We start from the raw sequence: 15103 nt of genomic DNA, 5'->3' as shown, positions 1-15103 counted from the left end.
TTTGAATCAGAACAGCTGCCTTATGAGGAGAGAATAATAAGACTGCGACTTTTCAGCTTGGAAAGGAGACAGTTAAGGGGGGATATGATAGAGGTCTATAAAATCGTGACTGATGTGGAGAAAATAAATAAGGAAGTGTTATTTACTCCTTCTCGTAACACAAGAACTAGGCGCCATCATATGAAATTAATAGCAGGTTTAAAAGAAACAAAAAGAAGTAAACCTGTGGAACTTTTTGTCAGAGCATGTTGTGACTATAAAAGGGTTCACAAAAGAACTAGATAACTTCATGGAGTATAGGTCAATGACTATTAGCCGGGACGGACAGGGATGGTGTCCCTAGCCTCTGTTTGCCAGAAGCTGGGAATGGGCAACTGGTGATGGATCACTTGATTCCCTGTTCTGTTCATTCCCTCTGGGGCACCTGGCATTGGCCACTTTTGGAAGACAGGATACTGGGCTAGATGGACCTTTGGTCTGACCCAGTATAGCCATTCTTATGTTAACCATAAGGGCTGCACCAGGGTCAGAGGGATTAAGAACAGCTGGGGAAGCTGAGTGGGTAGCTGACCACAGCTGTGGCCAGCTTAATCTGGGCCCAACTGGCCCTTATAAGAGGGCTGGGGCCAGAGGCCAAAAGAAAGTCTCTCTCTGAATGTTGAAGAGGGATGGGCCTGGCTTCTGGGAGCTGAGCAGTGTATCTGGGCTGGAGCAGGGCTGGGGAAAGGCCAGAGGAGCTGGGGAGCTCTGGCCTGGAAAACCCCCAGGCTGCAGGCCTTGCTAAAGGCCAGAAAAGGTATTGGGATTGCGGAGGGCAGCCCGAAGGTAGGCAGAGGCAGCAGGTCCAAACCCTCTGTCATAAACAGATAGTTAAGGGTTAAGAAGTACACTTAGCCTAGCTAACACCTGACCAGAGGAACCAATGGGGGAACAAGATGTTTCAAAAAGGAGGGAAGTTTTTCCTTTTGTTTAGAGTTTCAGTTTCAGCCGGAGTGAAAAAGGTCAAGGAACCAGCTTCTTATCAAAGTAATAAGTTTTAGAAAGGGATAAATAGGTTTATGTTTGTTTTTCTTTGTAACTTGTCTTTGTACCATTAAGAGAATTATCAAATTTGGGTATTCTTTTTGTGTATTAAGATTTTTGCCCAGGGGAACATCCTGTGTTTTGAATCTGTTGTCTGTGAGAGTAGCTGGTATGCTAATCTCTCCCAGAGGGTTTTCTTTTACCTTTCTTTAATTAAAAGCCTTTTTCTTAATACCTGATTGAGTTTTTCCTTGTTTTTAGATCCAAGGGGGTGGATTTGGATCCACCAGGAGTTGGTGGGAGAAAGGAGGGGGGATGGTTAATTTCTCCTTGTTTTAAGATCCAGGGGATTTGGATCTGTGCTCACCAGGGAATTGGTGAAGTCCCTCAAGACTACCCAGGGAAAAAGGTAGTACTTGGGCGTGGTGGCAGCGATACCAGATCTAAGCTAGTAATTAAGCTTAGAAGTGTCCATGCAGGTCCCCACATCTGTACCCTAAAGTTCAGAGTGGGGAAGGAACCTTGACACCCTCCTTGCCGATGATGAGTGGCAACTATATTGCAGTCCGCCCCAGTTAGTGGGGGCTAGATGGTCACTGGCAGTAGCCAAAGACTGAAGCGAGGTGGGAGTTGGGGGTTCTCCGGGGAGGGGAGACCCTGAGTAAGGGGGTACTGTGGTGGGCAGAGCCCCTAGGTAAAGGGCACCGGGGTCTGGGAAGGACACGGGGCCAGTGGCAGGCGAGACATCGGCTTGCAGAGGGTGCTCCGGAGGCTGGAGAGCTAATTCCCTGGACAACCAGCAGGAGGCGCCGCGGCAGTGAGTCATCGCCTCGTTACACAGAGTTATGTAAAAGTGATGCATGATGACTAGTAATTTGTCTGAATTAAACCACAGCTGTTAAAGATGAAAAGTGTCCCTTGGCTGTTGGCAAAGATGAAGTCCTGTAATGTTTAATATGTTACTTGTTCAACACTGGCTATGTAATACTAGCTGCAGCAATGGAAATGTCAGTTGTCATAAACAAAGGATTCATCCACAATGTCAGAGGCTGGGTTAAATTATTTAATGCTATTGGAGTCTGAGAACAACACCCACAGAAATCTTATTTTATGGTGAAATGAACTACTGAAGAGTCTGTAGGCTTCTGTGGCTCAGCCGTAGTGGAGCTTAATTTTTTTTCCAGGAGACAAAACCATCTGTGTATCTCACAATCTGGAGGAATGTTTGGATATTACCAGCTAGATGGGTTGGTGCTTCCTTATTCTGATCCCCAAGGGAAAAGTCTTGCTGATGGCAGAGTTTGTTAGGAAAATGTTCCCCTTTCTCTCTTTCTTGTTAGGACTTGTGTGACAGTAGCGAGTAAGGTTAAAAATCTTGGTTGTTCAACAATGTCCTTCCCTGGAAAGCTCTCTCTTTGTACTATGTACACACTGCCTATGAGATTTTACCATGGGCTACAGATCTTTTTAAGTGGCTATCCCTTTGTTTCATTCTCACAATTTTTCAGTGGTAAATTTTGCTTGTGATTTAGCTGTTTTTTTTCCGATAACCAGTATATTCATTTAAAGAAAACCAAAAACCCTAGCATGACCGAAGCTTAATGCTGCTGGTGTAATGAATGATTTTGCACTTACGGCAGAATGGAACAGTTTTACTGATATGGAAAAGTTGTTCTTTAAACTTATCTTGCAGTTAGGCACCTGTCAAAGCCAAGAAGCTGTGTTAATCTGAACTTTGTGTTCCAGATAGCTCCTGCTGAAGGACCAGATGCCAAGCTCAGAATGGTTATCATCACCGGGCCTCCAGAGGCTCAGTTCAAGGTACTGTGTATGAAAACTTCCATCCCATTTGCCCTGTAGGAGGAAACATTACTGAAATACTTAACTGGCATGCACCATTTTACTCAGAATTTTAATAAATAGTTGGTATGCAGTATAATTATAGTCATGTCGGTCCCAGGATATTAGAGGGACAAGGTGGGTGAGGTAACATCTTTTATTGAGACAGCTTCTTTTGGTGAGAGAGAGAGAAGCTTTCGAACCACACAGAGCCCTATGCGGCTTGAAAGCTTCTCTCTCTCTCCAACAGAAGTTGATCCAATAAAAGATATTCTCTCTCCCACCTTGTCTCTCTAATAAATATGTTGGCCAAATGATTCTTTTTTTTTTCACCTCCCCACCTTCTCTCTGCCAAAAGAAGTGTCATACAACCATGTGGACAAAGAAACTTATTAAGGGCCTTCCATTAAAGTTAGTGGAGGTTTTGCATCATTTCATTGTGATCAGAATTTGACCTAATAATAATGCACACAAGAAAAAATAACCATATGACACCCATAATGGCAGGTTACTAATTTGTTCTAGATAGAAATGCCTTTTTGGGCCGCTTTTCCGATGAGTGGAATGATTTTGATTGTAGTTAAAATAAAATTACACTTGGATGCCCCAACCATCATTTGCCTCTCTTAAACATATCAAATGGTTGAGCTGCCTTCCACCTGAGCAAGGGTAACAGGTGAGTACGGTATAAGTGCAGATACCAAATGAATTTCAGTTGGAGAACACTAAGTAGGAATGACTCAAAGGCTGAAATGATAAATCACTCTGTTATATCCCAGCCTGCTTGCTTTGCAGATAAGGCCTGTAGCAGGTGGAAAAGTCACTCACAACTTCACAGCATTGCAGAGCTGTCTTGCTCTCATGGGTTTACAGCCATGCTTGTTCTTCAAGTGCTGGTCCCTATGTATATTACACTGTGGCCATGCATGCGCTATCCACGCTTGGAGTTGGACAATTCTTGAAAGCAGTGACTGTTGATCCATGCACGTGTCCTCCCTTTCTGTGCCTTTGTGCAGAACGGACTGACCCCCTGCTCCAGTTCCTCCTTACCTCCGCCTGGTCTCGGTTAGAACCTCCAGTGTCCAGAACTTCATCTTCCTTCATTCTTCAATCTGCAAATATATAGAAAATAGTTTAGAATTTTATTCTATAGGTTAAGTTTTATAGTTACATAGATTCCCTGTACCAGGGAACACTGTCTCATTCTCTCCTCCAATTATGTTTACTGGACTATGCCCAGAACGCTGGGCTTCAAAATCTGTGCTGCTTGTCTGTTCTGCCTCTCAGTCAGCAACAACCATCAATACTGCCTCGGGGAGGTTCACGTCATGGCAAGCTGCAGTATCGGCTACTCTTTTCCCAGTCATACTTGTGAGGGTCTGAAATTTCATCTTCAGAAGTATCTAATGGAGAAAACAATGAGGCTGCAGTCAGACCTAGGCGAGGGCAGCCCCCCTGTATGTTGGCCTTGCTCAGCAAAGAATGCACCTTCTGCCACAAAGTCTGACTTAGTAGCCAGGGAATATCCCTGTTTGGGTCTTGTCAGGAAAGCAGGGAGTGGTGTTATAAACACAAGAGCAAATCCTCCTCTAAGTCCACTTCAGAGAAGTCAGATCCAGCCCTGCCCGAGTCAAGCAAGTTTTCCTGCTCAGACCCTGAAGACTTAAAACAAGAGTGAGCAAACTATGGTCTGCGGGCCACATCCGGCCCATTGGACCATTTAATCCAGCCCTCAGCTCCTGCCGGGAAGCGAGGTTGGGTGTTTGCCCCACTCCACCCAGGGAGCAGGGTTGGGTGCTTGCCCCACTCCATGCAACTCCCAGGAAGCAGCCGGCATGACCCACCTCTGGTTCCTACGTAGTATGCAGAGGTGTAGCCAGACGGCCCTGCACACTGCCCTGTCTGCAAGCACCGCCCTCGTTGCTCCGATTGGCCATGATTCCCAGCCAGTGGGAGCTGCAGGAGTGGCACCTGCGGACGGGGCAGCGCACAGAGCTGCCTGGCCACACCTCGGAGCTGGAGAGGGGAAGGGGACATGCTTCCGGGAGCTGCTTACAGTAAGTGCTGCCCAGAGCCTGCACCCCTGAGCTGTCTCCCCCCCCGCACGGTGTCCCAATCCCCTGCTACAGCCCTGATCCCCTTCCCACCCTCTGAGCCCCTCCATCCCACACCAGAGCCCCCTCTTGTACCCCAAGGTCTTCATTTGCAGACCCACCCCAGAGCCCTCACCACTCTGTGCCCCAACATCCTGCCCCATCCTGATCCCCCCCCTCCTGCCCTCTAAACCCATTGGTCCCAATCTGGAGCCCCCTTCTACACCCCCAAACTCCTCATCCCTGGCCACACCCCAGAGCCCGCACCCCCAGCTGGAGCCCTCACACCCCTCCCCCATGCCTCAACCCCATACCCTGATCCCCTTCCTCCCTCAGAACCCCTCGGTCCCAGCTTGGGGCCCCTTCTTGCACCCCAAACCCCATGTCCCCAGTCCCACCCCAGAGCCTTCACCCTGATCTCCTCATTTCTGGCCCCACCCCAGAGCCCACAGCCCCAGCCAGAGTCCTCACACCCTCCTGCATCCCTACCTCCAATTTTGGGAGCATTCGTGGGCCACCATACAATTTCTATACCCTGATGTGGCCCTCAGGCCAAAAAGTTTGCCCACTCCTGACTTAGAATGTCCCAAGTCTCAGGGGTCATGACAAAAAGTCCACAAATCCAGGGCTCCGTTGGTACCAGACCACAGTCTAGTGATAGTTGTGCGTCGGTAGCCACTAAGCCTAAACACCAGTAACTTATGGCACTGACAAAAAGCAACCATTGGGAGCCTCAGACAGTGATAGTACCACCTCTGCCTTGCCTGACTGTGGTGCAAACTGAACTATAAATACTACAGCTCCATTGGTTTGGCAGACAGGACCCCTTGCACTCCAGGGAGAGCAGAGACTTACATGACACCTGATGGCGTTTTTGATCTCCCTGATCCCCAATCTCCATTGCCAGCCGATCCTTCCTAAGATGCACCAGGAGATGCAGCTAACAGGAGGAGTCTATCCCCCATTCTGTCACCAGCCATGGTTCCTCTCCAGCAAAACCGTTGGTACCACAGATAGATCCAAAATCTGCATTTTCTTTCTTTGGAGGCTCTAAGGCTATGTCTACACTACAGCTTATGTCAGCATAGGTGTGCGCAGCACATTTCATTAGGGTGTGCACCCAGGGAGCCCCACCCAAGCCTTGCCCCTTCCCTGATCCACTCCCTCCCACTTCCTGCCCCCTGACTGCCCCTCTCAGAACTGGTAATTTTCTCGCTTGGGAAGCGTCAACCTGACGTTAAAAGGCATAGGGTGTGGAAGAGTGATTTAATACTTATCTAGACTGCCTATGAGTGACAGGGAACAAAGAAATAGTTGCTTGAGAAGCCACTAAAATTATTATAGCAGAACTCGGAGAAAATTGGAAAGGTAAGAAATTCAGCTGTTCACTTGTAATGGGCAAACCCTCCTGCTTTATTGTCTTATTGCCCACCACTACTGTGTACCCCGTACTGCAATAGGGTGATGCATGTTGGTTACAGTGACACAACTTCCAAGGTGCCACTCATCTCTATACTGAGAGACTTAATCTCTTACATTAAAAACAAAAAATCAGAGCTAACCTAAAGTACTATACATTGCATTTAATTACTTGGTAATTAAATGTAAAGGCATAAAATCTGGTGTATATTAAGTCTTTGTCATGTGGTTTTACTTTGAATTCACCATCCTCTGAAGGATGAATTTCGGAAACTTCTACTGCTTAAGCCAATAAACTCCTTTACATGCACCTGGTGATAATAAAAACATAACATCTGGCACATCGTTATCTTCCCCCCATGATTCTTTACTGCTGCTTTACCTGTAGAGAGAGACATTCTAACAATAATTCAAACGGCTGGATTATTCTACTGGAAAACATTGTTATGCTGTTACTTGATAGTCATTGATAGCTTGTCAAGCCTTCTTTCAGGGTTTGTCTATGGTATCTTCTAGCTAGAAATGTGAACAATCCATTCATTTAAAAATAAATTACCAACTACTTTTATAAGAAGAAAATCTTTTGCATCTGTCTGTAGTAGTTTGCGCATTTCGACGTAGTCAGTCAGTTTCCTTTTGAGTGGGTTTTACTTGTTTTTTTAAAAGGTGACTTGATTTCAGAATGATGCTGCCCCTTTAAAAAATATATTAAATTACTTTTGCAGGCTCAAGGGAGAATCTATGGAAAACTTAAAGAAGAAAATTTCTTTGGACCTAAAGAAGAAGTGAAACTTGAGGCTCATATAAAAGTGCCATCCTATGCTGCTGGTAGAGTTATTGGTAAAGGAGGCAAAACGGCAAGTACTTGAGCAAAACCTAAATAATGAGACACAAGAAACCTAGCCGAAGGACATTCAACGTGTAAAATCTTCTCTCTAGCTAATTCACATTTTAACTCTTTGCATGTTAATTTCAAGGTTGTATGTGCTGTTTGAACTTATTTTGTTCATTGGGATTTTCTTTTCTGCATCCTGCAATTGAAGTTGGGCCAATTGAATAGAATTACCTCTTTAAAAAACACAGATGAACCACTGCACCTGCATGGATCTGATTGTAGGTTTCATAGCTTAAAATGGAAATACAGTTCTTCCATTCAGAATAATAGATTCCTGATTAGAGGCCTGATTCTGTAAAGTCTTTCTTTCTCGTTCCAGTAACCCTATTGACTTCAATATGATCAGTTGCTTGAGTAAGGGTTTACAGAATCATACCCAATATGTATCAAGCAGATGGAAAATGAAACATTGCTGGGCAAAGTTTTCCTGTGTGCAGCACAAATAGAAAATTGCGCTTTGGCTGTTGAGAGGTCCCCTGATTATGGAGTGCAGAATTTCATCCTGTTCTAGGAATGGTACTACTTTACCTTGACCCACTGTCGCTGCATAAAATTAATTCTCTGAGGTACTGAATATCCTTGAGTCTTTCATAGATTTTTAAATTCAGTAGGGACCACTTATCTAATCTGACCTTCCGGAAAGAAATTGCACAATTTTCACTGATCCATCCTCTGGCGTAATGAGGCCTTGAAACCTACACCCCACTTGCGAAGAGGCAGGTGACTAGTACCTGCGCTGTCACTATCCCATCAGACCCAAAGGGAGTTGAGGATTGTCAGGATTTCAGCCCTTCTTTAGAAATCCCAATGGGAACAAACATACAAGAGAGCTGTCCTTGATGACTCGTGTATATGTAGTAGAAAAGTTCTAGGGTGCTGGGTCTGCAGCTGTCTATAGCTTAATGTGTGCATTTTGCCCTACTGTGATGTGCACAGGTCTGTGCACCATGGATTGAGAACCCCTACACTAAACCCATGGTGTAATCTTTAATGCAGTAAATGGTTAGAGCAATTCACTTAGTCATCATAGAGCATTTGAAGGAGTTTACTTTGCCATTATTTCCACACCAACCCAATAAATTTAAAAAACCCAAATCAGACCATGTGAAGGGTGAAATTATAATCTCCAAGGCAATATAGCATGTGGAAGTGTGTATGTTGTACTGTATCTTTGGTTTCTATCACCTTGGGCTACATTTCAAACTCTCCTTCCCTCAAAAAAAAAAAAAAAAAAAAAAAAAAGTAAATACTGTGGAAATTGTAAAATGTAATTTAGACATCTTCATTCTTTGCTTATTAATGTTTCTAATTTACTAAATTACTCGCATCTCTCTACATTGAACTCTTGGGCTTGCTTTTTTTTAGTGGAGAAAAACACTTACTTTTTCATAGGCAAATAGGGTTGGTTTCTAGTTGTAGTGGTGCTGCTTTTATCATTCAGATGGCCAAGCATTTTTAAAAAATTCTCATGAATTAAAGATGGCTGCATTTTGCTGAATTTTTTTTTTGATTTTTTTTTTTTTTTAAATTTACAGGTAAATGAGCTTCAGAATTTAACAAGTGCAGAAGTTGTTGTCCCTCGTGACCAGACACCTGATGAAAATGATCAAGTTGTTGTGAAAATAACTGGCCATTTCTATGCATGCCAGGTGAGCAGGTTTCAGTGGTGGGAGTAGTAATTGAGTTTGAATGTTTATACCTCCTCTAAATGTATCCATGAATCTTAAGTTTACACACACTACACAGATCTCCCAAGGAATAGTTGCTACTACAGTAGAATCTCTCAGATACGAACACCAGAGTTCTGGACTTTCTTATCAACTGGATATCTTCTGGAACCAGAAATAATCAGGCAGCAGCAGAAACACACGCAAAAGACGGGGGAAGCAAATACTTTACTGCCTTGGGGTTTTATCCCTGGGGCTCAGGGCTTCAGCTGGGAGCAGGGAGGTGAGGGCTTCTGACCCTCAGGAGCACCTGGGCTCAGGGCTTTAGATCTGGGGGGAGCACTGAGGCTCAGGGCTTCAGCCCTGCAGGCTCCACTCCCAGTTTCAGCTACACGGGGGGGCTTGGGGCTTGAGCCCTGTGGCTCCGTTCCTGGCTTCAGCCCCACGGGGGGTTCTGGGACTTGGGGCTTTAGCAATGGGGGAAGTGCTAATCAAGGCCTATGTTTGTCATTTTCCCAATTTCCCTGAGTCCTAATTTTTGAATAATATTTTGATAAAGTTTGTACACTTCCTTAAATGTGTTTTTTCTTTATATTTTTGTATTACGGTAGCATCTAGGGGTCCCTGGGCACTTTACACAAGGCAATAATAACAAACAAGGAGAGAGAGAGAGAATTATTGCCCAAAACAGTTTAGTCATATGTAGAGCCCTGCATGGATACAGAATTTGTATCGCATCTTATTCACGATCCGCAAAAATGGTCTGCGGCTATCCGCAGATTTTCAGGGCTCTAATAGCAGCTCCACAGGTCACTGCGCACCAATGACACTGGGCTGTGCCAAGCTCCCAACCGTCCCCCATTTCTCCCCAGAGACTACCTGCTCTCCAGGCAGGGAGGCTACAATCCTGGGCCCTTGCGTGCAGCACCGCCCTCTCAGTGGGGCACTCAGACACCCCTACACCGCCCCAGTGGCTCCCACCCACACAGACCCACCTGGGACAGATGGCAGCAACTTCTCTCCTCACAGCGCCCACTATTGTCGCCTGCTAGTTCAAAGTACAATGACAACTCTTTCAAAATGGCACTTGGCTCACTGTGCAAGAGCGCGCGTTCGCACTCCCATCTGGGAGTTGTCATTTACTGCCTCTATCTGAGCAAGCTGAGGACTACAATTCCCAGAATGCCTAGCAGGTTGTTGCCACATATTGCAGCCTGCTGCGTGATTCAGAGTGCCAAACTGGAGCCTGAGGGCTGGGAGATAGCCGCTCTGTTGGAGTGTGTGTGTGTGCTGCAGTCGGAGCTCTGTCTCCACCCCACACCTGCCCACCTCCCGGGCCCTTCACACCTTCTGCGGTTGGGGCCAGAGCCTCTGCCTTGTCTCCTTCTTGTCCATTACAGCGTCACCCAGATTTCTGTGGGGAGATCACTGGAGCCCTGCGCAGATACAAAATTTTGTATCTGCATCCAAGCCACAAGCTGCAAAAATGGCCCACGGATATCCGCAGATTTGCAGGGTTCTATCCCTATGATAAGGGACAACAGGCAAATGCAACAAACAAATCATGATGGGTGGAGGAAAAAGGAAAAGTAACAGTGAAACAAGCAAGTGTAGTGTAACCAGGGACAGTTGCAGCACAGCAACATCTTTTTGTTTATATCTTGCAGCTTGCCCAGAGAAAAATTCAGGAAATACTGGCTCAGGTAAGAAGGCAGCAGCAGCAACAGCAAAAAACAGCGCAAAGTGGACAGCCTCAGCCAAGACGAAAATAAAGGTTTAGGAAATGGCCCATCAGAGACAGATGCCAGACCAAAGACAGACTGTGTAACAGACAGGTTTTGAACACCTGTTGGAGTTATATGCAGAAGCTTCACCAAGCCAGTCACCTGTTCGAGGACCAGGCAACCATTGAACGCTGTCTCTGAGATCATATTCTTTAGGCTCTCTCAAACTTTTGAAACCCAGCTTTAAAATAAGGACCCCTTCACTTCCCTTTTGTTCTATTCTCACAATTTAACATAAACTTGTTAGTCTTTTTTATTGTTCTTATTATTCCCCAGCAATTTTAGAACTTGGTTTAATGAAGCTTTCTCTTCTGAGTTCACTGGTTTAAAAAAAAGAAAAGGCATTGCTCTTATAAGTCCAGTTGTAAAAGAAGAAACACAATTGGAGGGTGGGGTTGGGGGTGGGATAGGGTTAGAGCAAGGGTATTGACAAGAGTTTAAGTGTTAGCCCCTATGTTAAACAAGTGGCATTTTTTTAAAAATTTGGTTGCATTTTTACATAACACTGCCATGAATAACCTAAGGGAAGTGTTGAATGGTGTTGGCCAGGGCATAAAAAGATAAATATGCATTTTACTAAACTACCTCAGGCATTTAGTACCTCAATGAGAAATTGTTCCTTTTTGCGCTTTTTTTTTGTATACTTTATAAAGCTAATAGTTCTTGAGCATTTTATTTTTTTAAAAAAAAATTAAAATTTGATCAGCCACCAGCCAGGAGTACTACAGAATTATTGGGGGTGGGGGTGGGGATATAGTAGGATACTTCTAGCTGCTGGCTGATGGGAGTAAGATGGAAAAAAAAAAAAGTATAACCTCGGATTTTCTGAGCGTTTCAACACCACCATTTGTTTAAAAAAAATTCAGTGAATGTTCAAAAGATAGCGAATGATGCCAACATTCTGATAGCAGCAATGCCGTTTATTTTTCTTTTAAGACGGGATGAAAAAGTTTGACGGTACTTTTTTGGGAACAGAACAAGGAAGTGATGGCAAGAGGCTGGGGTTGAGGGAAAAATTAGGAGACTGAATTTTTTTATTATTTTTGTGCTACTTTGACTGAATGCATGAACCCTTTGTGCCTTTGACCATCACTACCTAATAATGCTACATGTAAACATTTGCAGCCCATTTGGACTTTGCCATTCTGTTCAAAGAGCAAGCTTCATCTTCAGTTTGATAGAACACTTGATCTGCTGGAGTAGTTTGGAGGCTGTATGGTCTCTGCTTCCTGCAGGTCGCATCATCCTGCTTTCAGTTACCACGATGGGGGAAGGTCAAACACTGTTTGATCGTGTTTAAAGATAAGGAAAGGCTAAATTTACATATCCAGCCGCTGTTATGGGCCACACTAAGCCACTTTGGAAGGTTTAAACTATATAACACAACCTCTAGTCTGGCTTATAAAGATGCAGCAGGATTTATGCACATTCTGCAACCAACCATTAAAGGAAGAGACAAATTGTCAAAAGGCAGGGATAACAGGAAAGCTACCAAATTTTTTAATTTCAGAATGTAATTTGAATAATGATTGTGGTAATATAACACATTCAAGTTTCTACAATAAACTTCAGTCTACCTCAGTTTTGAAGATGTGGCAACACATGGTGCATAAAGACTGCTGTGTGTGTGCGCGTGTGCGCCTATATGTGTGTGGTCTACAGAGCCATGCTATTACCTCTGAACCTTTTTTTTTGTGTGATGTTTTTGTGCATGAGATGATCAGAATCACCATGCTGCACTGATTTGAGGGGCACAACTAGCAAAAACGTTTCATCATTTTGTTGATCTACCTCTTAGATTCATATTGAAATAGAGGCATTTCACATAGAATAGATAATTTTCCCAAAGATCATTGTTGTACAGATTAGATAATTTTGAAAATGGTCTGAAGTGTTTTTCCTGCATCTCTTCTTTACTAATTGGTTTAAAAACCACAAACTTATGTTGTAGTTTTAGCAGAGAAAAATGAGGTGTTTTTTTTTCCTTTTTTGACAGTGACCATCTAGCCTTTAGGAGAATTTTTTCTTGCAATGAATTTAAAATTACTGAAGTTATAAAAAGTCATAGCATTTTAATTTTTGTTGAGGCTTAAGTCTTAAGTCCAAAGTCCAATTTTCCTTTCTTAACATTTGAGAAGGATTTGACTTTATTATTTTCCATAAAAGTTATTTTACAAATAGGCAATGCATTTACATTTGCTGATTTAAATACTGTCATCTCTCTCAAATTTCTATACTTAGTGTGATAAATCGTGTTCTTATTTTCAATTGAGACTTGGTAATTTGGAGTATTTGGGAATAGCTAGAAAGTAAATACTGTAAATTATTTCAATATCCGCAAAGTATGGATCATTTTTTCATCTGTAATGTGCCCCCGAATGCAGCTCCACTTGCCAGATGCCTCTGAATGGAATAAAGAGTTTAACTCCTATCATCAGATATAGTTGTGTGTTTTTTTTGTTTTTAAACTAAAGATGTGATATGGATAGTGCAGGCACTTGTTTGCTCTAATGATCAGGTTTTTTTATGGTTTCCTTTCAGTTTGTTTTTATAATATTTATATAAGGAACTCTGCAGCAATCCACAGGTATTCCACAATCTTTAGGGTAGCCAACAGTCTGATGCAGTCAGAATTTTCACCTGGCCCAACACCAGCATTCATCTCTGTGGTTTATAACTTTCTTCTCTCCTCCCTTATATCCATATTATGCTGCCCACAGTACACTTTGCAATTAATGGCTTCATTTTTTTATTGTGAGATTTTGTTCTAGGTTGCCTAGATCTTTCTGGAAAGGCTCTGTGCCTGCCCATCACAACCAAGCATATGAATGCCAAGGAATATATAACAGCCCTTAGGAAAGAGATCTAGATTGTCCACTTGAGTTATAGATGTTTTATTTCTGGCTGCCATTTGTTCTGGTCTTCTGCTTTGACCCTCTTATTATGGACAAGACACACAAATAGCACTTCCCTGAAAATTGGAGGGCAGATGGAATCTGTGATGGTAGTGTGCAAAAAGTGGCAATCTGTATCTCATTCCTTCCCCCCAACTTCTGTGAGGTGGCATCAACTCTTGATATTTAGGCTTAATTGCTGGTAATAGAATCATAGAATATCAGGGTTGGAAGGACCTCAGGAGGTCATCTAGTCCAGCCCCTGCTCAAAGCAGGACCAATCCCCAGATCCCTAAATGGCCCCCCTCAAGGATTGAACTCTCAACCCTGGGTTTAGCAGGTCAATGCTCAAACCACTGAGCGTAACGTTAACAGAGAATTGAAAAGTGAAGTGATTTGTGTATGTGTGCGTGAGAGCGCGAGACTAAAGCGATTTTACATTCTGTATCTTTTTAAATGAATTGCAAAGCAAAATCTACAACTGCTCAGCAAGGTTTATTTTTCTCAAACATCTTAGTCAGAGGAAGGATTCCCAAGCTTTCTCTCCTGTATAGTAGCACCCACTACTAATTGGAATACCCAGAAAATGGTTAATTACTGGTATCATTCACATTGCCATGGTTTTTATTCCTGGTAATTGTCTGTACTCTTCTAAACTCCTTGGAATTCCTCTCCAAAGCTCCATGACAAAGTAAAGCCTTCCTCATATGAGTTATGGAATTTTGTGTCTTTGGTCTCAGAGGCAGTATTACACTAGTATTTCTGTGTATGTAACTGCCAAAGATGCCAGGACATGATTTGATGCATCTTTAGGAAAGGTCTTTCTATTTAACAAGCTACTGCTTTTCAAACTATTTACGATGGACAGAAGACAAGTGTCCATCAAGAGTTTAATACATATTCAGTGGTCTAATAAATACTTAGTCACTTCCACTCCTTACTACTCATCTAGTGCTACGTGTGAATCTTGGAAGGGTTCTAAACCTAACAGTGTTAAAGTAGCCATAAAGACAAATACAACGTAGATTAGGACAGGCTCATACCTTGTAATCTGAGGCATATCAAAAAAGCAATCTGCAGACTTTTCATCATGTTACAGAAAATCTTGCCAAAGGCATCCTTACTAGCATTTCTATGAACAGTTATTGTGATAAGTCTCTCAAGTTAAACTTCATTGTGCCTAGTGTTTATTAATCATTAGCTCCTGCATTTAGGGCTGATTTTTGTTTTGATCAATAGCTAGTTTTGTCTGAGTTGTCTGCTATGTTGGTGTTAGAACTCTGCCATTCATAGGACAAGGACACCATGCTAATGCTACATGATCACCTCCAAGGTAGGTGACGAGTACCTGCATACATTCCAAAATTGCATTGGCTTTATAGCTAAAGTGTAGCCCAACAGTTGCATAGTTTTTTAATGCAACTACACCTTGTGTAATTTCTACTTGTATGCCTGCAATAGCAGCTTTGTGGTACTGTTTGGGGCTAAG

At 43.2% G+C, this 15103-nt stretch overlaps 1 protein-coding gene across 1 annotated transcript in view; it reads left to right on the top strand.

Moving 5' to 3' along the window:
• Nucleotides 1-13109, top strand: part of IGF2BP3 (insulin like growth factor 2 mRNA binding protein 3) — a 174656-nt gene extending 161547 nt beyond the window's left edge. Inside the window, exons 12-15 of the mRNA XM_032773880.2 lie at nt 2770-2844; nt 7100-7231; nt 8805-8918; nt 10604-13109. Of these exons, the coding sequence (XP_032629771.1) occupies nt 2770-2844; nt 7100-7231; nt 8805-8918; nt 10604-10708 (426 nt within the window). The 3' untranslated portion in view covers nt 10709-13109. The remainder of the gene's footprint in view (nt 1-2769; nt 2845-7099; nt 7232-8804; nt 8919-10603) is intronic.
• The last annotated feature ends 1994 nt before the right edge of the window (nt 13110-15103 follow it).

Source organism: Chelonoidis abingdonii, chromosome 2 (genome assembly GCF_003597395.2).
Source record: "Chelonoidis abingdonii isolate Lonesome George chromosome 2, CheloAbing_2.0, whole genome shotgun sequence".
NCBI classification, from domain to species: Eukaryota; Metazoa; Chordata; order Testudines; family Testudinidae; genus Chelonoidis; species Chelonoidis abingdonii.
Note: the sequence above shows the minus strand (reverse complement) of the source record. Positions and strands in the feature narration are given on the sequence as shown.